The 21910-nt window shown below is 56.3% G+C and overlaps 6 protein-coding genes and 1 non-coding gene across 7 annotated transcripts; 1 reads left to right on the forward strand and 6 right to left on the reverse strand.

The window, feature by feature from the left end:
• Positions 1-213: 213 nt before the first annotated feature.
• On the reverse strand, positions 214-1051 carry L226DRAFT_49932 (uncharacterized protein). The gene is made up of 6 exons (XM_067677711.1): positions 833-1051; positions 683-748; positions 621-625; positions 447-550; positions 287-368; positions 214-222 (listed from the first exon to the last, which is right to left on the reverse strand). The coding sequence occupies exons 1-5, from the start codon at positions 935-937 to the stop codon at positions 340-342; spliced, it is 309 nt and encodes a 102-aa protein (XP_067536181.1). The 5' UTR covers positions 938-1051; the 3' UTR covers positions 214-222; positions 287-339.
• A 724-nt stretch (positions 1052-1775) lies between these two features.
• On the forward strand, positions 1776-5629 carry L226DRAFT_534528 (major facilitator superfamily MFS-1). Its single transcript, XM_067680694.1, has 15 exons — positions 1776-2232; positions 2286-2349; positions 2399-2452; positions 2621-2664; positions 2722-2942; positions 2993-3042; positions 3099-3206; positions 3257-4471; positions 4531-4579; positions 4640-4648; positions 4706-4842; positions 4906-4921; positions 4980-5041; positions 5125-5216; positions 5290-5629. The coding sequence occupies exons 1-15, from the start codon at positions 1939-1941 to the stop codon at positions 5395-5397; spliced, it is 2523 nt and encodes an 840-aa protein (XP_067536182.1). The 5' UTR covers positions 1776-1938; the 3' UTR covers positions 5398-5629.
• A 242-nt stretch (positions 5630-5871) lies between these two features.
• Positions 5872-9819, reverse strand: L226DRAFT_560122 (uncharacterized protein; the record flags this gene model as incomplete). The annotated part of the gene is made up of 7 exons (XM_067683335.1): positions 9783-9819; positions 9362-9727; positions 9232-9291; positions 8835-8969; positions 7062-8612; positions 6297-7003; positions 5872-6225 (listed from the first exon to the last, which is right to left on the reverse strand). The coding sequence occupies exons 2-7, from the start codon at positions 9483-9485 to the stop codon at positions 5872-5874; spliced, it is 2931 nt and encodes a 976-aa protein (XP_067536183.1). The 5' UTR covers positions 9486-9727; positions 9783-9819.
• A 37-nt stretch (positions 9820-9856) lies between these two features.
• L226DRAFT_t112 lies at positions 9857-9937 on the reverse strand. Its single transcript has one exon. It is a non-coding gene; the product is annotated as a tRNA-Met (tRNA).
• A 2302-nt stretch (positions 9938-12239) lies between these two features.
• L226DRAFT_461848 (hexose transporter) lies at positions 12240-14346 on the reverse strand (the record flags this gene model as incomplete). Its single annotated transcript, XM_067675683.1, has 10 exons — positions 12240-12452; positions 12515-12677; positions 12737-13133; positions 13197-13462; positions 13519-13618; positions 13677-13708; positions 13764-13915; positions 13975-14101; positions 14159-14191; positions 14255-14346. 10 exons carry the CDS (start codon positions 14344-14346, stop codon positions 12240-12242), a joined length of 1575 nt encoding a protein of 524 aa, XP_067536184.1.
• A 24-nt stretch (positions 14347-14370) lies between these two features.
• L226DRAFT_50088 (uncharacterized protein) lies at positions 14371-14994 on the reverse strand. Its single transcript, XM_067677800.1, has one exon. The coding sequence runs from the start codon at positions 14956-14958 to the stop codon at positions 14431-14433; it is 528 nt and encodes a 175-aa protein (XP_067536185.1). The 5' UTR covers positions 14959-14994; the 3' UTR covers positions 14371-14430.
• A 1028-nt stretch (positions 14995-16022) lies between these two features.
• On the reverse strand, positions 16023-21599 carry L226DRAFT_560124 (uncharacterized protein). Its single transcript, XM_067683336.1, has 15 exons — positions 21398-21599; positions 21072-21201; positions 20925-21021; positions 20368-20869; positions 20235-20317; positions 20155-20187; positions 20041-20099; positions 19786-19987; positions 19681-19735; positions 19467-19624; positions 19255-19413; positions 19166-19204; positions 17809-19110; positions 17605-17720; positions 16023-17515 (listed from the first exon to the last, which is right to left on the reverse strand). The coding sequence occupies exons 1-15, from the start codon at positions 21466-21468 to the stop codon at positions 16310-16312; spliced, it is 4212 nt and encodes a 1403-aa protein (XP_067536186.1). The 5' UTR covers positions 21469-21599; the 3' UTR covers positions 16023-16309.
• Positions 21600-21910: the final 311 nt, after the last annotated feature.

The raw sequence follows: 21910 nt of genomic DNA on the forward strand, positions 1-21910 counted from the left end.
AGCCGCGGGCTCAAAGTTGCATCATCCGCAATATTGATTCCTACCCTTTCCCAAGTTACCGCCAGGTGTGAATATCAATATTACTTCCGGTAAAGCTCCAGGAGGGTTCCAGGCTGCGCGCCGTCACCGACGGCACATTTCGGGGGGTCACGTAAACGGCAGGATGGTTCCTGGAACAGTAGCGGAAGCAGATCTCGGCCACCTACATTTCGAGCAAATCTGCTGTGAGCGCATGCGAGTCAGACGGATGTCACACACTATGCCATGAGGCTGTCCAACTACTTACGGACTTCCTTGATTGGAATGCGCGACGGGAGCGGGCCGACCTCTCCAGTCTGTTCAGGTACCCTCAAGGGTAACAGTGATCACTGAAAGGAGACGCACCAGAACTGAGCAAGCGAGACGGATGACGATGATTACAAATTCTTCCCTGGTTGCGAACTCACCTCTAGTACGTACGAAATTTTCGCGTGGACGGGATTCTCCAGAATTCCTTGAGAATATTCGGCGGCCGCCTCCAGATTGACTTGGCTCGCTCAGAATCTGAGATCTGGGGTCTCGACGGACTCTTCTGTCATTTCTTCTGCAGACGGTATCCAGCTACTGATACAATATCGTACCTAGTCTGCTAGGCGATGATAGTGAGTGAGGTTGGCTATGTGGATGTCGATTAAATATGCACCTGATTGCTCCGCATATCTACGACATGTCCGCAACCCCAACTTCGCAGGGCTCGCTGAGGATTCTCCTGTAATGGGCGAATCAGTGTTTGTATTGCACCGAAGGTGATCCCAGGAAACTCCGTATAGGCGAGCGAAAGCGGTTTACTCACTAAGGACATTGCCACAGCAACAATAGTGGACATGACCCTGGGAACTGCGCCGGAGAAAGATCGCAGCAATATGAGATTCGTCAAAGGCCGGATAGGGCCAAGCATGTGCGGAGAGCGCGAGTCGCGGTGTTGTCAATGTCACTGACTGACCAGGAGAGAGCATACATGCTGCGGAGCAACCGTGGATCTCCGCTTCAAGTTGGACGGAGACACTCCAAGACACCGATCATTATTTAGGCAGCAAAATCGACGTCAGGACCACTCTAAGATATGAATAAATATGGGCAATAATACACACCGTTTGTCTAGTTGGGGATGACGTGAGGCCATTTGTATGGGCGGATATGAGGACTTGACGGCCCTGTCATGCAGAATAGGTGGGCACGGCAACGGTGCGAAGTCTCCGGATGTAAGGAAGACAGTGTCACCGCTAGATCATTCTATGAGGCTTTACGAGAACGGGCGCAGAAAGGACGCCACATCTTCGCAGTGTCGGAATAACGCGGTCGTCTCGACTAGAGTAGTGTTGACCCCACCGTTGGAACCTACTGACGACGGTTGTTATCCTTGCAGTAATTTCTCTCTTGGGCAGGTCGAACTTCTGACCTTGAGGCTCTGCCAGTGCGGCCGTACCGTTACCACATTACTTGCGAGTCCGACTGCGCACTACCGCGGCGCAGCCTAGGAATTTTTGTTCCGTAAGTTCATCGCTGGAATTGCGAAGACAAATAACATTTGTTAGAGCTGTGCGGCCCATTCCATGATATGAAGAGGCATGCCTGGAAAGTCGACGTTGGTTAAGTGAGTGCACATGGCGAAGTTCAAGTTTCAGCGGTTGCTTCCGCGGCTACGCTGGCCGGTCCGAGAAGACCGAAACAGGATTGGGGTCACGTGCGCGGATACTTGGGCGCGTTCGCGTCAACTGGTCAGTGGCTTCCCCCCACAACTCAGGACAGCTCCATCACCATCCACCGCCCAGAATCCAAAAACCAGGCTTCTGACGCTGCGAAACGACGACGGCACTCTTGGCAACAGACTGCTTGCTGGAGACCCCGATACTGGGCGCAAACTTTGCTATCTTAGCTGATTACTAGGCGAGTCCGATCATGGCTCCTCGACGGGTCTTTGGTCCTGGCGACTCTGCTCTCGACGCCGACTCTGATGCACCAGAAATTCAAGACGAGGCATTTAGAGGAGGACGTAGACCAAGTGCACGGGTATCATTCTCCGGCCTGGTGCGCAAACCAAGTATCCTGAGCCGATGGAGTCGGCACGGAGGGGACGAGGAGAGTGGCATAACAGCTACACCTGACCGACCCGCCATACCCAGCGCGCTCCAACCACCAGGCGAAGTGTATGCCACACCCCTACCCGTCCTCTCGATGATCGTTTTGTCAATTGTATGCACATCCCCCTAGGTCCCGAAACAATAATGACTGAGGTACGGTTGCAGACGATGCTTGGGGAGTTTCTGTCGGCGAATGTGTCTACGCCGTTCTTGTTGTTTATGGTCGAAGGTGAGTCATGACTATATGCACTCTGAGCTGTCGGCTGAACCCTGTCCAGGCTTCGGTCAGTTCCACGACGAGTCTGAAGTTGGTTATTGGACAGGACTGCTAGGTGAGTGTTTCTTTCTTGCTATAAGCTTCTTCGATGCTCCCTCCAAGGTGATCACTATGGGTTGTGTTTCCCCGCGTCCTACGGGCAGACGGTGACACTCTCGTATAGGCGGGCAGGGTCCATGTATGTCTTGCGCGATGCAGCCTCATATTGACCTGAACTGCATAGTGTCGACCTTCTTCCTTACCCAGTTCCTCACGTCTCTACTATGGGTCAGTCACTTTCATGTATGTAGTAATCGCGCAAAACGTGCTGACGCTGTTCTTTAGGCGACTGTCGCGGCCAAGTACAGTCCCCGCATCGTACTCACCATCTCTCTGTTGGGGAGTGCAGCTACTTGCTGCCTATTCGGTACCTCGACTTCCATCCAGCAGGCCATTGTAATCCGCCTAATGCAGGGCATATTCGCTGGTGCTATCGGAGTCGCCAGAGGATGTGTGGTCTCGATCACGGATCCTAGCAATGAAGGCCGTGCCTATGCTATCCTTGGGTATGGTCTTCATTCGTAGACGTATGCAATTATCGGCTGACCCTATACAGGTTCTGCTGGGGCTTTGGTGGTGTATCCGGTGCTATTGTAGGCGGGGCATGTGAGTGTCCCTTCTCCAGTTGCAGCGCATATAGTGACATTCTGACGTCCATGTAGTCGAATCTCCCGCCAAGAAGTGGCCCAGTGTGTTTGCCGATATACCACTCTTCGTCAAGTATCCATATCTGCTGCCCTGCTGCGTCGCAGCATCTGTCACTTTCATAGGTACGCGTCCATGCGACTATTATGCCGTCCAATAGCCAAATGATCTGCAGGTTCTATGCTGTCACTGTTCCTCGGGCCCGATTGCGGACCCAGGGAAGGCGCGATTCGCTTACCTCCTGAGAAGTTGACCAGTATTCCCGAAGAAGACTCGCTCCCTTCAACGCCTCATTTCGATGAGCCAGAAGAGCGCAGCTTCTATGGATCGATTCGCCGCAAGGTATCCGGATACTTCGCGAAGCGGTCTCCCGAACTGGCTCAAGCCTCCCCCGGTCCATCGCATCCGGTCGAACCGTCAGTGCCATTGGTTGAGACACCAACGCACGGCGCGAAGCCGCGTACGTTCTCGCGTGTCAGCAGAGCTAACGGTTCGGCATATGGCTACAGCGGCGCATATCGCAATCGTTTGGCCAGCGCTGCTAGCTTAGCGAGCCGCCGTGGCAGCAACGCAATGTCCATCCGGAGGAGGCGGGAGAGCAACTACGAAGGTGCCCCATCGAGCATGGCAACTGGTAGCGACCTCAACTTTGCGCAACGGTTGCTCATGGCGAACGAGAACGCTGTTACCAACATTGCCGATTTATGGGTTGCCGCGGCAATCAATGCCGACAACGAGGATCCGTTTGAGGAGAGCGACGACGACGAGTACGGCGAGCCGGTCGTTGGTGAGGATGAGGAACAGGCTGTTGCTGACGAGGACGAGGACGTATTCGGCACACCTCCCGTAGCCCGAAATAATCGCTTTTCCCGACGCACATCTACAGCAACAGTGGGCAGTGCGGCGATCCGTCCGTCCTCTAGCAATCTCTACCCATCGCCCTTCAGAGGATCTCCTCGACGCCCGTCTTCTGCACGTCGCTACTCGAACCTCCGCCGTGGTTCTTCATCGCTCGCCCCTGGAGGTCCGGAGACCGACGAGCTGCCCCTCCGGCGACCATCGTCTGGAGTGCCCCCGATCTTCTCCCACGTCGGTGTGCGCACGCCTCCCGCCGTCCTCGAGGCACAACAGCTCCTCGCGCAGGCGGAGGCGGAGGAGATGGACGCGCTCAGCCCGATTGCGGAGCAGCGTGTGTCTCGCGAGCCCAGCCTTGTGGTACCCACAGAAAAGGAACCGTCGCTGTGGAGCATGTTGCCTATGGTGATCATCTTCCAGTATGGGTGGCTTGCGCTGCATTCGACGACGCATGACCAGGTGTTTTACCTGTACCTTGTCTCGAAGTATCCGTCCGGTGGCTTGAATTTGAATGCCGGCCACTTCTCCCAACTTAGTATGTCGCTTTCGTGGGTGCAAGTGCTGTTCGGGTACTGATCAGCCTGCACTTATCAGTTGCATTGATGTGTCTCGCGCAAATTGCGTATCAGTTTGTACTTTATCCGTAAGTGTCGAGTTCGTCGCCGCGCGAGATGTGAGACTGACTATACATCCACATACACAGTAATATTGGGTGCGCACTACGAATGCATTCGTGCGCCACGGAGTGGCTGAACTGACACGATTGTAGACCTCCACGAGGACGGTTCTCCCACCTCTCCATGTTCCGACTCGGCTCACTACTCTTCATCGCCTCCTACCTCACCGTGATCCTCTACCGTGTCTTCGCAAGCGAGAAGGATGATGGCAACCTCGTCCTCATGTCTGGTTCGTCTTCCATGCTTGCACTCATGCCCGCAGGTTCAGGTTTTGACCCCATCTCTTAAATAGCACTTGCTCTGAGCACGTATGTTGACCCCTACAAAACCACTCCTGGAACGCACAACAGCTAATCTGGTTTATAGGGCCGTCCGATTCTGCGGAAGCACGTTCAGCTACACCGCCATCTCGGTCTTACTGAACTACAGTGCGTCTCCTCCGTATTACCTCCACAACACATTTAACTGACAGTCGCAATCCTTCTCTCCTCGTCCCTTCCCCTCGCTGTAGTGTCGCCGCCGCACGTCGTCGGCTTCGCGAACGGCATCGCGCAGAGCATCGTCAGCCTCGCGCGTTTCGCTGGCCCCATCATCGGCGGAACGGTACGTCCATCGTGTCCAAAAACACTGCGACCGCTTCGTGCCACTGACGCTGTTCGTTTCGTCCCCATTGCAGCTGTGGTCGTCGAGCGTGCAGGACGGTCCGGCGGGCTATCCGCTCGGGTTCATCGTCTGCTCCGTCGCGTGTGGCCTCGCCATCATCCACAGCTTCTTCATCCGCTGAGCGCCGGTATGTATTGTGTATGACGATGGTCCTTTCCTCCCAATCCGCCCCCGTAGAGTTGAGATCACCGATTTCCATCCAAGTTCTTCCTCACTCCTCTGGATCCCCCCCTTGTCAATCGTCAATCGTGTTTATCCCTCTCTATCGCGACCCCTCTGTTTCCATACGTACTCAAGCTCTCTCTATATCTCTACTGGACGTTTGATACAATACAATTGGATTGTGGATCTCTACATGGAACATCGTGTGGGAATGGCAAGCTATGAGATGGCTGGGACGAAGTGAGCGGATACACCTTGCTGCAGATGGCTACAGGTAACGAGTAATAGTGCGCGTTCGAAGTGGAAGTGAGGGTACAGTATGACAATTTGCGTTCTATGCTCGAATGAGATAATATTGGGAATAATTTTAAATGCGTGCTCGAACTCTGGGGGAGGATTAGATAGGGCAATAAAGTAACAGGTGACGAGGAAACTAGAACAGAGACAGCCTGCCAAACGCGTCGAGGTCAGGAAGAGCCTGGAGAGAACCGAAGTCGTCGAGAGGAGCGAGCGTCGTCGTCGAGGTGCAGTGCAACAACGCAGGTCCGATTTCGCGTCGCCAGTGGGTGCCCTCGTCGTCGTACTCGTCTTGGCCATTGCCGCCATTTTGGTCATCTTCATCCTCCTCCTCCTCGTCCAACAGGCCGGGGGGAAGTCGCAGCGGACCCAACCGTGGGGCGCACGGCACATCGGACACCGACTGAGGGCGGTAGAAGCCAGAGCGAAGTCGGGGGCTAACACTGGAAACGAAAGCAGCATAGTGGTCAGACACCCGCCGCCGCCCAACCTACGACGCCCGAAGCCGCATGTCAAGGCCAGCACGCGAACGGAATGACTTCAAGAGAGCGCGGTACGCACCGAGTTCAAGCTCCAACCTTCCGCCTGGTATACAGACGGACTTGCGCCATCGCCGCCCATGTCGAACCCGACAATGCCGCTACTGATGTCGAGCCTGGCATTGTTTCCGTCTAGGTCGAACCCATCGCCAAACAAGTTCAAGTCTACGCCGAGCTCGCCGTCAATGCCCGCGTCCGCGTCGATGCTGTCGGCTTCGCCTCCAAAGAGATCATACGTCCATGTCGAGGAGCCGTACCCTACGCTGGCAGCGTTCGAAGATGCCGATTCCGAGTCCGTGAATTCAGGAGTGAGCGGTACCGACCCGCAGGCAGAAGGTCCGGAGCCAGAGATCGACGCAGCCACAGACGATGAAGGTAGCATCGGCGAGGAGGATGACGACGTGTGAGACATCTGCGAGCTCGAAGCGAGTGTCTCTGGGCCGTCTTCGAGCATGGCTGGGTCGACGCCACCAAACGCGAAGTCGAAAATACTGCTAACTGACGTCTGCGCAATGACGGGCATGTCGAAGGCGTATGCCGGGTTAAATGAGACCTCTGGCTCCTCCAAAGGTAGCGAGGGTGATATCCCCTCCTCCTTCGCGCTGCTCGTTGAAGCCAGCTCGTCGGCGAACGCTTGCTCAAGGTCGAGCTGGAGCTTGTCTACTTCTTCGCGACGTTTCGCCGCATCTTGGAAGGCCCGCTGGAGACCCTTGCCCTGGAGGTTGATCCCTAGATCAAGAACGCATCCGTGAATAATATGGCGGACACGTCAACGTGATTCGATTACCTTTCTTCCAGTCGAGACCGCTCGCGCCCCAGTGCCACTTCAAGTGAATAGCCAAGCTGTTCGGGAGAGTGAACGTTCGCGGGCACAGCGGACACGGATAGACTTCTGCAGCAGGTCCTCCAGGCACCCGCTCTTGGAGGGGTAGAGTGAGGGCCATGGTAGATTCGATCGCGCCTGTGGGTGGGGATGCAGCCTTGCGTTGTTTCTTCTGCTTTGAAGCACCTCCTAGTCGCTTGTTAGACCCCTTCAACGAGTCGAACACAGCGCGCCACGGTGCGGTGGTATCCACAGGAGGCTGCGAAGGCATGAAGCCTGGGAAACCTTGCTTGTGAGGGACCGGGGCAGACGGCGCTAGACCTTGTAGATGAAGGGATGGATGATGCGAGCCGAAAGGCTGCGCGACGGCGAAGGAAGTCGGGGCTTGGGGATGGAGATAACAGGCCGAATAGGTGGGTGGATATGGTGGGTAAGGAGGCACATCGTTTCGCGTGGGCAGCTCGGTGGGATAGCTAGCGTCGGGTGGGGTGAGAGAGAGATGTGGCCCAAAGGGCGAGTAGACGGGAGACGGAGCTCCGTATTGCATATACCCTGGATGAAGCGGCAAGGTTTGATGACTTGCATAGGGTGGTGTTTGGCCTGGAAGAGAGTACGACGGTGCAGGCTGCACAATCATCACTTCTTCATCGTCGTTTTCGACAGTCCTGGAAGATGAAGGTGGCAAGAAAGAGGTGGACGTCCCAGAGGCGTGAGCTGACATGCCAGGAAGCGCGATGGGCGCAATGATGACACTTGGTCGGTTCGGTGACGACACGGTAGACGGACAAAGTGGCGCGATAGGACGGTCGTCGCCCACGTCGGGAGTCTTCAGAAGAGAGGCATATTCCTCCGGCGGGACCTCCATCGCCATGCCCGCTGGTGATCGGTTCTCGTCCGCGTGGTCGTGGACGCGGCGGACAGTGCGCAAGATCGGACCAACGTCTCGAGCGAACGGTGCAGAGGCGGGAGGAGGGACGACAGCCGGATGTACGGTATGCTTGGGAGACGCGCATATAGGGACTTGCAGCGACTGCTCATAGTCCGCGGTGTGCGAGGAATCTGGCTGTGGAACTTGCCAGGAGTGGCCGAACATAGGCTGGGACGCCGTGGCAGGGAAGCGAGGGGGGCTACTTGAACGCGAGACTGCATCAACCGTGGTCCTGCGCTCGCCGTCGTACATCTGGAAGGGAGACGGGTCGACGCGGAAGGTGGAGAGCATGGAGCGGGGGACGTCGGTGGGGATGCCGATGATTGGTTCGCGCTTGGGCTTGGAGGAGGCGTCGGAAGAGGTCGACGACGTCCGGGCAAGCTTCACAGGTCGTGCGGCCTTCATCCTGTCCTCGGATGGACCCTTGCGCTTCAAGGACGGTCTTGACCTCGTCTGCGAGCGGGTGATTGGGCGCATATAGCCAGTTGGATCGCGAGTACCGGGGAGATCGACGTCGACGCCGTGTCCAGTGAGAGTACCCGAGGCCGACATCTTGAGCAGCGTCCAGCGGCGTGTTTTCATCGACCCTGAAAACAGACGATAGTGAGCGGGGCGCGGACGGACACGAGCAGGACGGCACTGACGACGTCGAGCAGGTCGAGATGGTCGTCGGTGATAAAGACGGGACAAAATGCATGACATTGGAGTGGCTGGGGTGAAGGGATGTGTGAGCGCGTCACAGAGACAAAGTCTGTCAAAAGGCTGTCGATCATCTCCTCTCACCACTCTGCGGACCCGAGCCATCGTACTTCTCTTGATGCACTTGCCTTCTTGGTCGAAGCTTCTCTCGACGAACTGTGTCCCGTTTCTCTCGCGCCGCGTCCGGGGCTTGCGGGAATGCAGACACTCAGCCGGGCCCGCGGCGACCGGTCGCGGGAAGGGAGCTCGAGGATGCGTCGAGTGTCAAGCAATTTGTAGATTTCCGCAGAATAGCTCGACATGCAAGGAAATAAACATCATTACTATGCCTCCTACTCTGCGGACATCCACAGGTCGTAGGTGCCCGAGAAGTACGGAAGTCTGGTGGTAGGTCTTGAGGATGCGATAGGGGGTTGGCAAGCATTGTGCACGGAAGAGTCGTTCATCATCTTCATGAAGGTCCTTTGCCAGCAGCTCCAGTTCCTGCGTCCACACCCGTCGACGCACCAGACGTTGAGCTTTGCGCCGCCGCGGTCTGCTTCTCTTGCTGCTCGATCCTCGAGCGCCCTGTGTCGCGCCAAAGGCATACAGTTGACGCATCACGTCAAACAGTGTAGAAAGAGCAAGAAGGACGCACAGTCAAGCTTCTCCGACGGACGCTGGCCCATGGATTCCTGCACCGCTCTCCGCTCGTTGATCGTCTTCTTCGCATAGTAGAAGCTCACCCCCGCCGCCACAACCAGGCTGCCCCAGCCCAACATCTGCAGTGCCCCATGTCCGACTCAGTTGAGGCGTCAATCCTTAGGTTGAACGGACTTGCCATAGACTGTGGTGTGTTCATGTCTCCGCTCCGCCCAAGAGTGTCCAGTCGACAATTTAGATGCAGCGACCAAGCAGCGACTAATGAAGGTTACGGAGAAGTTGTCGAGCTGGTAGGCGCTCGCTCGGAGGATCACTGAAGCCCGCGATCGCCAGAACTAGAGGTTGAGCGTGTCGATATACCCTGAAGAATATTGAACATTGAACCTTCAAACCTTGAAGTTCAACGATGCACCTACGTATCAACATGAATGGACACAACGACGGAGGTCCAGGAGTGCACCAAGGAAAAAGTCATATACGGGACAGGAGATAGCAACTCCTAGTTTCGATCTAGGGACTTCAGGGTTTCCATGAATATGAGCCCTGCACGCTTCCACTGCGTCAAGTTGCTATTACTAGTTCTTAGCCAATCGTGTATATACATTAAGCAGCTATAGCACCAAATTGACAGCACGTGACCTCATGCGGCCGAGCCGGCTCGTCTCGACTCGACCCCAACGTCGACCCCTTGAAGTTGAACCTTCCAAGCAGCCACGGCGACAGGCGTGCGACCTATGTAAGTGGGTCTCACACTGGCAGCGATATGCACATAGCGTACTGACACCGATATCAATCATTGCAGAGTTCAGCCTATACGTACGCCCCTGCGTGTAGACGCTTCACGCGCTCCGACTCGGATGTGCCCTCCTGTACGTATACACCCTGCAGATACGATACGCTCCTATCGATGTCGTGCAACGTTCGGTCGTCGAATGTACGTACTGTGTACTACGCATTCTGTTCGCTATCAGCTTCGCGTTGGAGATCGTCGCTCGACGCTGAACATCGAATGTCCGAACTTCGCGCCGGGACAGTGCCTTTCAAGCTCAAGTTCATCATCAGCTCCCGAGCGACTCGGACTGATTGTTCGCCAAGGGCCGGGGACGTTCTCCACAAAGTCGTCCGACGTCTGCTTGCAGGTACGTGCGCTCCAGGCCGACCTGAGAGGAGCCCCAGGCCATTATCTCCCCCGCGCCTAGTACCTATAGCCGAAGGAGTCGTGGAAGCCTGCCTGGAAGCCTGAGGGAAGAGAAGCACATCTCTGAACTTCAATCTGAGAATTTGATGCCGTGCGTCTATAGAGCTAGGTCCCATGGCTCAAGCTCAAGTGCAATTGGTTTCATGTCGTTAGAGTCAGAGTCCGAACTCCTCGAACCCACACGGCGATCTAATGCCAGGAATTTGAAGCACTATGTAAGCACGCTGATCGCAGCCATGCGGGTCGGTTTCAACCCAGAGACTCCGAATAACGCTGCCTCGCAAGCCGCCCAACCGCCGAGAGGATCATCGCACACTAGCACTGGCAGAGCAGAAGAGAGCAGAGCACGAGAGCGCAATCACGCCCCCAAGTCTTCGACCAATGCCGCTATTCAACGCCGCGGCGCCCCAGCCGGACTCGGACCGCTCCCGGTGCGCGGCGGTGGGGTTAACCGCCCTGCTGACCGTCCCCAAGCCCAGTTGGCAGTTCTCTTGCAGATCATCACACGCATTGCGTGAAACCCGCTAAGCCCCATCGCACGCGTACAAGGGGCACATGTGACCCATCAATACATAGCACCCCAGACGACTTCGAGCTCGGTAGCTTGTTGAAGTTGTCGCTCAGGTGGCGGCAGTCACACGCCTGCCGCTCCAGGCTATCCGGCGGCGTACGTACTCCCCAGGTACTCCCACACGGCGCGGGCTCCAATCTGCCAGTGTCGTGGCCCGTGCGTCGCTCCCTGCCATGCTGAGCCTGAAGGCCGGGAACTTGAATCGAACCTCGCCGGGCTTCCAGGAACCCCTTCCAGGCCGTAGGCTAGTAGGCGCACTGCGATATGCGTTTGCGCGGCGATTCTCTTTCATCCTGAGCCTCTTCATAGCGGGCGGACTGATCATCTCCGCCCCCAGTACTCACTCAGGGTGTCGAGTTGCTGGTGTCGAGTTGCTGCTATGTGCCGCTGCGCGACCGCAGTCAAGTGACTGTGGGGCGTAGCGCAGTCTGAGTGATATCCGAGAGCGCACTTGACGACGCCCCGCGCGCCATCGGCGGGGAAGATTTCAAGCTTGTGGCAGTTTGATTGACAACTTTGTATCGTACGTGGGAACGTCTTGAACTATATAAATTATGATATTGCACGCGGGCAATAGAGGATGTAGTGTAGAGGTAAGGTTTCGGTATTCGTGGACAATCCCGAGTCGTATATGGTGTACATCTCGCGCCGTGCAATGCAGATCCTCATATCGATGGCGTGCGTGCGTATGCAACTATGAGTGTGTGCGAGGGAGGGGGGGAGGGCAGGGGCAGGAGATAGGGAAAGAAGAGGGGGCTGGTGCCTATCCTATCCGTGGAGAGTGGGGGTCGTGGGGAGTCATAATATACACTAGACAAAACTAATAGGAGGCTCCGAAGCAGCAAACACATACACGTCGAAGTTATGAGAAGAGCAGCCCACGACGAAGGCGGTAGCAGCCCCAGGACCCGGAGAGTATTTGAGAAGTCAAAGTCAAGCTATAGTTACATGTGCGCATTCCGCGTCCGCACCTTCCGCGATCGTGACCGTCCGATACCGTAAATGAGACATAATGTTGACACAAGCCCGATGGAGGGAAGAGGGAGAGGAGAGGAGGGGAGGGGAGGAGGGAGGGAAAAGCGCCATCGGATGGGGCAACAGGCCTTAGGCCTTGATGCCCGGATCTGAGCCCTTTTCGTCGTAGTCCTCGTGGCGGACCTCTGCGGCTGCGGCAGCAGCACGGGCAGCCTCGTGCAGCTTTTCGAGGTCCTCGCCGTCGAAGAGCGCAGCGGTCTCCTCGAGCGTCCGGTTCTTGGTCTCGACGACGAAGAAGTACAGGAAGACGGTCTCGAACGCGAGCCAGCAGCAGTACACGATCTACACGCATGATCGTCAGCACGGATTCGGAGTGCAGGGAAGGTTCGCCAAGTGATACGCACGTAGTACTTCCAGCCGATGTTCTTCAGCGCGATGGGGTTGACGTACTGGTTAAAGATCAGCGCGATCGAGATCGTGAAGTTGAACACGTTGAAGCCCTTGGCACGGAGCGAGTACGGCAGAATCTCCAGCGTGTAGGACACAATGAGCGGAGTGAACGCAAGGCTGCGCGAACATGTCAGTATACACATCGCAAATCCATCACAAGGAGTGAAGACACTCACTCGTAGAACGCGTAGAAGAGGAAGATGAACGCGATGACAGCGTGTGCTGCGGAGGGCGTGCCGTGAATGGCGTACTGCGCGGAGCAGATGGTCTGGAGCGTGAAGAACAGAGTCATGCCTGCAGCGGAGGTGAGGAACAAGAACCGACGCCCCCAGCGGTCGACCTGGAAGGACGCGAAGACGGCCCAGCACAGATTCCAGATGGCGAGAATACCGGTGATGAGCAGCTGGATGTCCGTATCGGTGATACCGATGGTGTCGAAAACCTTGGTGAGGTAGTATGACACGAGGCCGTTGCCAGACCACTGCGAGAACCAGCCGATGGCGATGATGATGACCATCCGTTTACGGTTGCCACGGGTTGCGACGAGGGCCTTCCAGCCGACGTTCTTCTTGGCTGTTCGGTGGATGATACCCGTTTAGCTTATGTGACGGGGAAGCCGCGGGGAAGTGTGCTTACCCTCCTGTTCCATGCGAATAGCGGTCTTAATCTCCTCAAACTCGTACAGGACGAGCGGATCAGTCTCGTCACCGTCTGCATGGTAGTATGCAAGGGTGTGTAGAGCCTTGGCTTCTTTACCCTTGCTCACGAGGTAACGGGGCGACTCGGGCACAAACCAGACGAGGAAGAATTGGAGGACGGAGGGGATGGCCTGGAGGACGGACGGAATACGCCATGACCACTCATTGTTGATCCTCGCAGTTCCGAACGAGGACCATGAAGCGCTAGAAACGTGTTAATGTCAGTACGAGTACCTCTTTAGTGGACAGCTGCAACGTACATGATGTTACCGGAATACCAGAGGGTGTTGTACAGGGAACTCAGTTGCGGCCGGTAGACAGGGTACGAAACCTCCGTGACCAACATGGGCGCGGCATTTGCTATTATAAGATGGTCCCTATGAGTAAGTTGCACGTCACATGGAGTGGAGGTACTCACACGCAATACTCAGCCCGAAGCCAATGAGGAAACTTCGATGGCGTGTATCAGCAAGGTATTCAAGACGAGATCCGAACAGGCACCTACCGAGCGCCAATGAACTGGTGGATATTCTGGCAGGCGGTCTGGAGCGCGGAACCTGCTATCATGAAGACTGCACCGATCCAAATGGATGGCCGACGGCCGATACCGTCAGACAGGTATGGGGCGAAGGGATAGCCGGCCAAGGAACCAATGTTCTTGCGTACGGATGAGCTTCCGCTCTGCGAGTGAACAAGCAGCCGAACACTCTGCTCACCTGGATGGCGTTCAGCAAACCGAGGGTGCCTCCCTGTGGGGTGTTGAAGAAGTTCTCCCACTGGTCCATAGACTGCAGACTGTTCATAAGACTACCATCGAAACCGTTTGTCGAGGCGGTGATGAGCCTGAACGCAAGTCATTGTCAATTCCCAGACCATTGTCGTACGTAGTCAGGAACTTACAGAAGAACGAGCCATGCGTTAAGAATGATGATCCTGCGGAACCATGATGGTCAGCTCTGACTGCGGGCATGGGCACTGGGCGGGTTGACTACGCACCTCCGGTTGTTGTACCACTTCCTGTTTGGGTCCACGAGATGCATGAAGCCCTCGTGAGGGCTCGAACCGGTAATAACGGCACCGACGGCCATGATGAGCTGGCGAGATAGACTTGAGGTCGGGATGAGGGACGAGCTGAGAGAAGCTGGAGGAAAGAAGTAACGAGCGTGGAGGTTTTATACTAGTTGAGCTGCGAACACGGGGAAAGAGTGGCCAGGTGACCGCCAGGACGGTCGACGTCGGTGGTTTCTCCAAAGATTCTCCAGTTTCCCCGCTCGTTTGATTGCCCCCGCATCCGAGCCGCGGATCTCATTGGCCGGCACGGTTGGCGAGATCTGGCCAGGCACGCTGGCACACGCAGCCACGAAACTCTCGGAACATGTTTGCTCCATACTCCTCTGCCTCTCTGCCTCATCTCCGAAGCTGTATCTCGCGGGCACACTGGGCTTCGTGTACGAATGTCGAACAGGCACCGTATGATGTCGCTGCGTTCCGTATGATAGAGTAGCAATTAAGCACTTGCCAATACGGGTTGAGAGGACCTTCGATGCCTCAGGAACATGGAGGTTCCGCGAAGGGGTTTCTTCCCAGAGGCAACCGACGCCCAGGCGGGCTTGCGATTGACCTAGACCTGCCTCCTCCTCCCCTGGCCTAGCGCTCCCTAGCCATCCGAATCGACGCAACCTGCAACAAGTGTCGAACATGGCGCTTCAAAACACACTTGTAGAGGAAGATGGAAGACAGGAGGGAGCGAGGGTCGGGCGCCAGTGCCCGTCGGGCGGCGATGCACATCAGGCGACCTGTCCAACTTTGGACAACAAGAATGATCCCGCATCGCAGCCACCAGCGTGAACGTTTTCCTTCCCCGTGGGGTGCTCCGACACTTCACTGAAAGCTTTTCTTAGCTGCCCCGCATCCTTGCAATTGCAGGTTAGGTACGTAGCACGCTAGCCTATGCTAGCTAGTATTAAAAAAGGAGACCACCTGAACAACGCCCGCCTCAGCGTTCAACGTTCAAGATAAGCGGTGCGAGATCGTGCCACGAGCGTGCCAAGTCAGTCAGTCACATGTTTTCTCCGTGGCCCCTGTATGGTTTACTACATCTTACCATGATGATTCGATACGCATGTACTGTCCAGGTGCGCCTCCACGCCGAGACATCCCTCAATTATACCGGCCGCCGCTCGCAGAACACCCGAACACTCGGAAGCACCGTTGCGATGCGCGGCACCGAAGTCTGTTCTCTGAGAACAACATACGTCACCTTACACTCATCGTCCTGCACTCCTCTGATCTGCGAGCTTATTGCCTTGCAATTGATGCTCCGAACAATGCAGCTCACCGCCAGAGGTGCGGCCGCGGAAACATTGGAGAAACCACCCGCCCTGCTCGTGGCGCGTCCGCAAATGCCCTGCGCCACCATCTCAAGTCGCAGTCCTTGGGTCTGCAACACAGGGGACGCGGCCACAACTAGTCCTCGCGAGGGCGAGCTTCGGAGTTTTCGATGGCGTGCCGGGGAAACTGCGCGCGCAAAACGTAATTCCCCTGTGAACCTTTCCCGTGCCGTCCTCAACGCTCAATCGATCGTTGCGCGAACCTCTGGTTGGATCATCACCATAGCCAAGAAATGAAGAAGCCTTCTCGTCGTCTCATGGCAACTAACGATATGCGTATGTCATACTTGTTTGGGTAATAAGAATCACAGTCTAGAACCCACCCTCACTTGGTTGCGGGGTTGTGGACCCCGCCCGGCGGCAGACGCATGCAATCCGCTCGAACCACATGAAATTATGCAATGAGATATGTATCGGTACTTGTAACGAGCAGCTTCTATAGATCAGTTCGCCGACGGCGACAGTAATGTCAAATGGGACAGGAAGTCGAGAATCCTAAAGCAAGATTGAAACAGCAATGAATGACAGCGAGGTACCATCCGCGATGGCAGCGAAGGACAGTGTGGCCGTGCAAGGCGCATGGCACGACGAGTAGAGAGCGTGGACGAGAACGCAAGGAGGTGAAATGGGAAATTGACTGGCAGTGGACACACCCGATGCATCAGTCCGAACCCTGCGTAGGCGACTCCGGTATCGGACTGGACGTCCCAGGGGCACGCCCACCGCCCTCACCCTCCGCGAGCTCCGCCCTCTTCCTACGACCGAACGAGACGCCCCAGCTACTCGCCAGACTGGCCAACCGGCTGCTGGCCGTCGCTCCGATCCCGGCTCCAGCCCCGGTGCCTGTCGCAAGCGGGGACGACGGCGATGCACTGGCAGTCGGCGCAGGCAGCCCGACGGTGGAATTGCGGGCGTTGGGGAGGTGATACGACGTCGTTCGCCGCCGATGCGACTGCGCTAGTAGACTAGCCACACCCATGGTAGGCGAGCCTTCCGGAGAGGGTATGTTTGAGCTACTCAGAGCGCCGGGCATACCCATACCGATCGCTACGGTGTCACTAGAGCCAGAGCCAGAGCCGGACCCCGTTGCAGAGGACGGCGTCGTGGACAGCGTGGATATTGCTGGTTCAGAGAGGGCAGTCGTCGGCATAGCCTTCGCCGTCGCTGCAGACGGGACTCCTCCAAAAGGTATTCGTGCAGCCGGGAAACGCGACGAGGTCGACCCACGTGAGGCTCGCGACCCAGGACGAAGAGGTGAAGGCAGTGGAGGTACATGGCTGTTTACATTCACCGGCTGAGATCCAGAGACCGTCGAAGGACCCGGGATGGGACGAGGTTTCGGGGACGGAGGGGACTGAGAGTGTGATTGAGGCGGTGACGGAGCTAGCGCGAGAGGCGGGAGAGGAGCGGTCGGAGACACACTGCGGGACGCCCTCGGACTATCGTCTTTGGGCGGTGACGCCGCGCGTGCGCGGGAAATGTCGTTCCCGCCATCGGCCGACACGAGGCCAAGAGAAGATGAGGCAGGGACCTCGGAAGGACCAGCCTGAGCGAGAAGGCGTGAAAGCGAAGAAGGGCCTGCAGTGGGCGAAGACGCCGCACGCGCTCGTGGGAAAAGATGGGATGTCGGCGGTCGTGTCGCACTGAAAGACTCCTCAACCTCCGGTTCCGGGGGCCCAGTCGGGATTGTGCCTGTTTCTGTGGCTGGAAGGAGCTGGGCAGCTGGCTCCAAGGGTGGTTCCACCGTTTGGATCTTCTTGGACGACTCCCGACGCTTGGAGGGGTATGACGGCTGCGTCCAGTCCTCCACCTCGAGCATGTAGTACTTTACGCCATCACCTAGACCGTACGGATTGGTGGTCGGGTCCTGTAGACGTACACCCAGAAGATGGGCCAGAATTAGCTCTTGCCAAGCTTCCGGACGGAAGGGCACCAATAGACGCCCCATTGACGTACCTTAGCATCCACAACGCGCTCGGTGATGGAAGTGATTCTTGCCACGATCCACTCGCGGGTCTTCAACTGCTCCGCAAGATGACCAGTAGCCTGGAGGAAGTAGTGTGGGAAAGAGACTACGGGTGGAGGCGCAAGAGGTGGTCATGGAGAAATTTCGGACGTCAGTGCCTGAAGTGAAATACGGATCGCCCAACCGAGACTCACCGTTGAACGCGGCCCAGGGCTTGGAGATGGAGTTTCGAGTCGGGAGGAAGAGGGCTAGGTCTCCCTTGGTGAAGTTCCTGAACGATATCTTGCCCTTAGCTCGTTCGCGATAGTCCTTGCACTGTTTCTGCCATTTGCGAATCGTGGAACCAGCCTTGCCGATAGACTCGAGGAAGTGGTCGTGGTCGAATGCACGCAATGCATCCAACGCAGCAACAGGATCTGAGGGATCGATGGGTGCAGGTTCTCCGGAGTGCGCGACGATGGCATGGCGGGAATGGCTGAGGGTCGAATCGGCGAGGTTAGCGGCTGCCGACGCTCGATTTCCTGGGTGAGTAACCATTGCCTGCACGTTCGATAGAGCCTTCACATGCGCATCGCGGAATGCGAGCGCAACATCGAGCATTTGCGCGACGAGTCGCTCGCTCTGCTCAAGCCGGTGCTCGAAGTCGGCCTGAGACGCCCGCCCAGCACGGAGATCCTCCCGGACGGCCCGCTCATCCCGTCGCGCATCCCTGAGCTCATGCTCGACCCGCTGTAGCTCCTCTCGGAGGCCGACTGCATCCGCATTTGCCATCTCTGCCTGAGCACGAGCATCCTTGAGCTGACGCTCCGCGTCATCGAGGGCAGCCCGCAGTTCAGAGAACTGATGCTCGAGAACGGCACGATCCCCGTCCGCCTCCGCGATGTGGTCGCGCAAGAGCCGGTCATGCTCCGATGCCTGCGCACGCAGTAGTCGGTCCTTCTCCTTGCCCGATTCCACAAGTGCACGCTTGACGTCGTCGCTCTCTGCCCGTGCTGCTTGGATCTGTGCTTCGAGGTCCTCGCCGCGTGCCCGTGCCTCCTCCAGCCGTTTCAGCGTCTTAGCCTGCTCCTCCAGCAACGTCGCCACCTTCTCTGCGTTTCGCGCCTCAAGTGACTTCATCGCCTCGTATTCAGCCTTGACTTGTGTCAGCTGCTGGCGCACAACTTCGGCTGATCGGGTCTGCTCGGTAGCTTCAGCGAGCGCACTCGCCAGTGTCTCCCGTTTGGCGTCCGCTTCTTTCGACATTTCAGTGTTGCGTTCCTCCAGTATTCGTCGTGAAGTGGCTTCGCTCTCAAGCTGTGCGCGGGCTGCATGAAGGTCGCGTTCGAGCTGTCCACGAGCCGTTTCGGACACTTGCAAGGAATCCCGGAGCTGGTCAATCTCAGCCTCCATCGCCGAGCGACTCTGCTTGCTCGCAGCTTCCTCCGCGACCCTTTGCTGTTGGAGGTCCTGCAGCTGCAGCTGCAGCTCTGCGTACGCTTGCTCATCCTCAGTAGCTGTAAAATATCGTCGGTCTATATCCCAACAGGCACGAGATTATGGCAAACGCACCTCTTCGTCGATGGCTCAGAAGTCGTGAGGTGGATAGTACTGCACAGCGTTCAGTAAAGTCATAAGGCGTTTGACGGTTCAATACGTACGAGATCGTTCTGCTATTCGATCGAAACCTGATTCCAGCGTGTCCATCTTCCCAATGAGCCTGTCCAGCTTCGCGCGAGCTTCTTGTACGGACGCCTCAGCAACCGAATCGTGCGATTCCTTGGCGAAGTGTTCGAGGTCGTCAAGGACGCGGAGGAAGTCTAGGGAGTGTGAGGATGGATTACGAGAGATATGATTAGCGGCTACTACTTACCATCGATGTCAACGCGTTCGAGCGTGTATGAAGAGTCATTGGAGCCGCTAGGAGAGAAGTCGATGTTGGGCACGGAGTCGTCCAGCCCCTTGACCTCGAACGGAAGCTCGCCCTGGACCTCATTCCTGTAGGCTTGACGTCGCTTACGCTCGTTGGACCTACGATGAATGTACTTAGCAAGCGACATGACACGCGAAAATGAGAGAAGACGTACGAAAGCTTCGCCATGACTTCAAGTATGCTCTGAGCCCTCTGGTAGAAGAAGCGTGCTATATAACGTATTAGCACTGGGCGTACCAGAGAACCTACGTATGCATACCGAACTCCTTCCGTCGCACAATCTCGACGACCGTAGCTCCATATGCATAGAGCATGCTGTGCAGTCGTGCGATGTGCGAGAAGCTAGTCTTCGCTCTAAAGCTTGTCTGTAACGAGGTCATGGCAGACGGCAATGTCACGAGGTCTGTGTTGAGTTCGCTGATCCGACGGATGGCATGGATGCACTGCTCCGTGTACGCATTCTAAGTGCAGTGTGACTTCAGGAGGTTCAATCGCTTGAGCGAGATAGACACACCTTGATCTCTGTGATGCGTTCGACCTCAAGGCGAAGATCATCGTCCAACTGACGGAATTCTGCGAAATGGTAAGACTTCTCATATTGCAGTAACACAAGGGAACGAATGCTCACCTTGAAGCGCTTTCTCGGGAGCCAAACCTGGTCCTACAGAACATGAACAATATAACTGATGCAAATGGTATCTTACTTACTGTCGATAGTCGAGTTGAGAGACGAGATTCTCTCCCAGAGCTCTTGTGTGCGTCGCCCGCAGCTCTCCCCGTCATCTATCGAGCTGGGGTCTATTGATGTCCTGTCTCAGGATACTAGGAGAATGATGCGCACCTATTATTGCTCACCGCGTGGCGAACCTCATCGCTTCCCCTGCTCAGCCGTTCCACGGTCTCCCGCACGCCGTCGAAGCGTGACCTCAGTTCCTCATGTGTCTTGACGCAACTCGCCGCAACCTGTTGCATCTTAACCTTGCTCACGTAGTCACCCAACGTGCGTCCTTTATCTCCGGCCTCCATTGCGCGCCTGACAGATACACTGAGGAACTCCTTATGCACCTTGACGCGGCTGGCGATCTCCAGGTCAGCGTCGAGGCCTGCGAGAAGCTTTGCCTGCCTGTCCAGCTCGCGTTCGGCGATGGCTGCGAGGCCCTCATAGGTATCAGATGTCGCCAGGATGTGATGGTCAAGAGCACTGGATGATATCTGAATGGCGCGTTGCTGATAGTGGAGGGAGGTGAGCGTGCGGTTGATGTACTCGACGTGCGTGAGCGCTGTCTGGACGTAGCTGCTCGCAAGCTGGGATATGCGGAATGGGGGTGTGGAGGCAATTGCGTCTGTAGGGTACGAAGGATATGCATGGGAGGTGCGTATACAAGTGTCGTGACTTACCTTCTACTGGAGGTTGCAGTTCAGGGTCGCAGTGCAAGTGATGGATGACTTCGTCCGGGTCAGAGCTGAGATACGTCTTGTTGAAGACATATATTGTCTCAAGTGACTTTAGCGACGCAGTACGTACGCGTGTGCAGGAAACCTCACCTGATCCTCGAGACCTGCAAGCTCACGGACGTTGTCATTCTTGAGAGGCCTGCCATCAGAGAGGTACGCCCAAACGGCGTCCGGGGAAACACCAGTCTTCTCATATATGTATTGCTCCAAGCTATCCAACCTGTTGAGAGGTTGGGGTCAGCACATAGCTTAACGTGTTCAACCAATCTAGTACAAGTGTTGCAGGGTGCCCAGCAGGGGCGAATATCCCCTCGGTCATTTGAACCCTTCACGACGTTCGTGCTTAGACAAATTCAACCACCCCACCAAATCACTCCAACCAGTCCCATCCCATATCTTAGCATCCATGTACGCACCTTTCTAAATCCCATAGCGAGATGTCCAGTTGAACAATCACTCCGTCCTCTGCTCGACATAGCTGAATCATTTTGCCTGCTGTGATGCTGAAAGAAGCATGTTCCGCGTGATTTTTCAGTGAGCAAAAAGTTGCCCTTGTGTGCGAAGAGAGTCTCAGTCAAAAGAGAGGAAGAAGAGGCCGAGGTTGCAGTAAGCGTCAGGTTAGCGTTGTCGTCTGCCCTGAGCTCAGAGCCGCGCTTGTCCAAAGTGGCCATCACGTGATTGAATTGGCGCTCAAGATATGTTTGTATCATCAGTGACGAAGTTACTCGCTAACGCCGGATGTACATGCTAGCGAATACTGATTCCATGTCATAACCACTGATATGCTCAGGATATGCTACCGCCCATGGAGGTTCCGAATCCAAATACGGGATAGGAGTCACATGATATGAGGGCGCTTAACAGTCCAGGACCAGTATCCATACTTCGCCGTTGGCCATCTTCGCCCACACCTAGTGATCCTCTGGCCA

The sequence above is a fragment of the Lentinus tigrinus genome (assembly GCF_003813185.1).
Source record: "Lentinus tigrinus ALCF2SS1-7 unplaced genomic scaffold L226scaffold_10, whole genome shotgun sequence".
Classification (NCBI taxonomy): Eukaryota; Fungi; Basidiomycota; class Agaricomycetes; order Polyporales; family Polyporaceae; genus Lentinus; species Lentinus tigrinus.

What these genes read in the sequence shown, in the direction of transcription:
- L226DRAFT_49932 (XM_067677711.1), bottom strand. Translation starts at nt 937, where the DNA reads ATGCTTGGCCCTATCCGGCCTTTGACGAATCTCATATTGCTGCGATCT. An exon ending in TTGCTGTGGCAATGTCCTTA is followed by an intron (nt 749 to 832) that starts GTGAGTAAACCG and finishes CGCCCATTACAG; the next exon opens with GAGAATCCTCAGCGAGCCCT. An exon ending in AAATTTCGTACGTACTAGAG is followed by an intron (nt 369 to 446) that starts GTGAGTTCGCAA and finishes GTCTCCTTTCAG; the next exon opens with TGATCACTGTTACCCTTGAG.
- L226DRAFT_534528 (XM_067680694.1), top strand. Translation starts at nt 1,939, where the DNA reads ATGGCTCCTCGACGGGTCTTTGGTCCTGGCGACTCTGCTCTCGACGCC. An exon ending in TTATTGGACAGGACTGCTAG is followed by an intron (nt 2,453 to 2,620) that starts GTGAGTGTTTCT and finishes TGAACTGCATAG; the next exon opens with TGTCGACCTTCTTCCTTACC. An exon ending in AGCATCTGTCACTTTCATAG is followed by an intron (nt 3,207 to 3,256) that starts GTACGCGTCCAT and finishes AATGATCTGCAG; the next exon opens with GTTCTATGCTGTCACTGTTC.
- L226DRAFT_50088 (XM_067677800.1), bottom strand. Translation starts at nt 14,958, where the DNA reads ATGTTCGACACTTGTTGCAGGTTGCGTCGATTCGGATGGCTAGGGAGC.
- L226DRAFT_560124 (XM_067683336.1), bottom strand. Translation starts at nt 21,468, where the DNA reads ATGATTCAGCTATGTCGAGCAGAGGACGGAGTGATTGTTCAACTGGAC. An exon ending in TCGCTATGGGATTTAGAAAG is followed by an intron (nt 21,202 to 21,397) that starts GTGCGTACATGG and finishes ACCTCTCAACAG; the next exon opens with GTTGGATAGCTTGGAGCAAT. An exon ending in CGAACGCGTTGACATCGATG is followed by an intron (nt 19,414 to 19,466) that starts GTAAGTAGTAGC and finishes CACACTCCCTAG; the next exon opens with ACTTCCTCCGCGTCCTTGAC.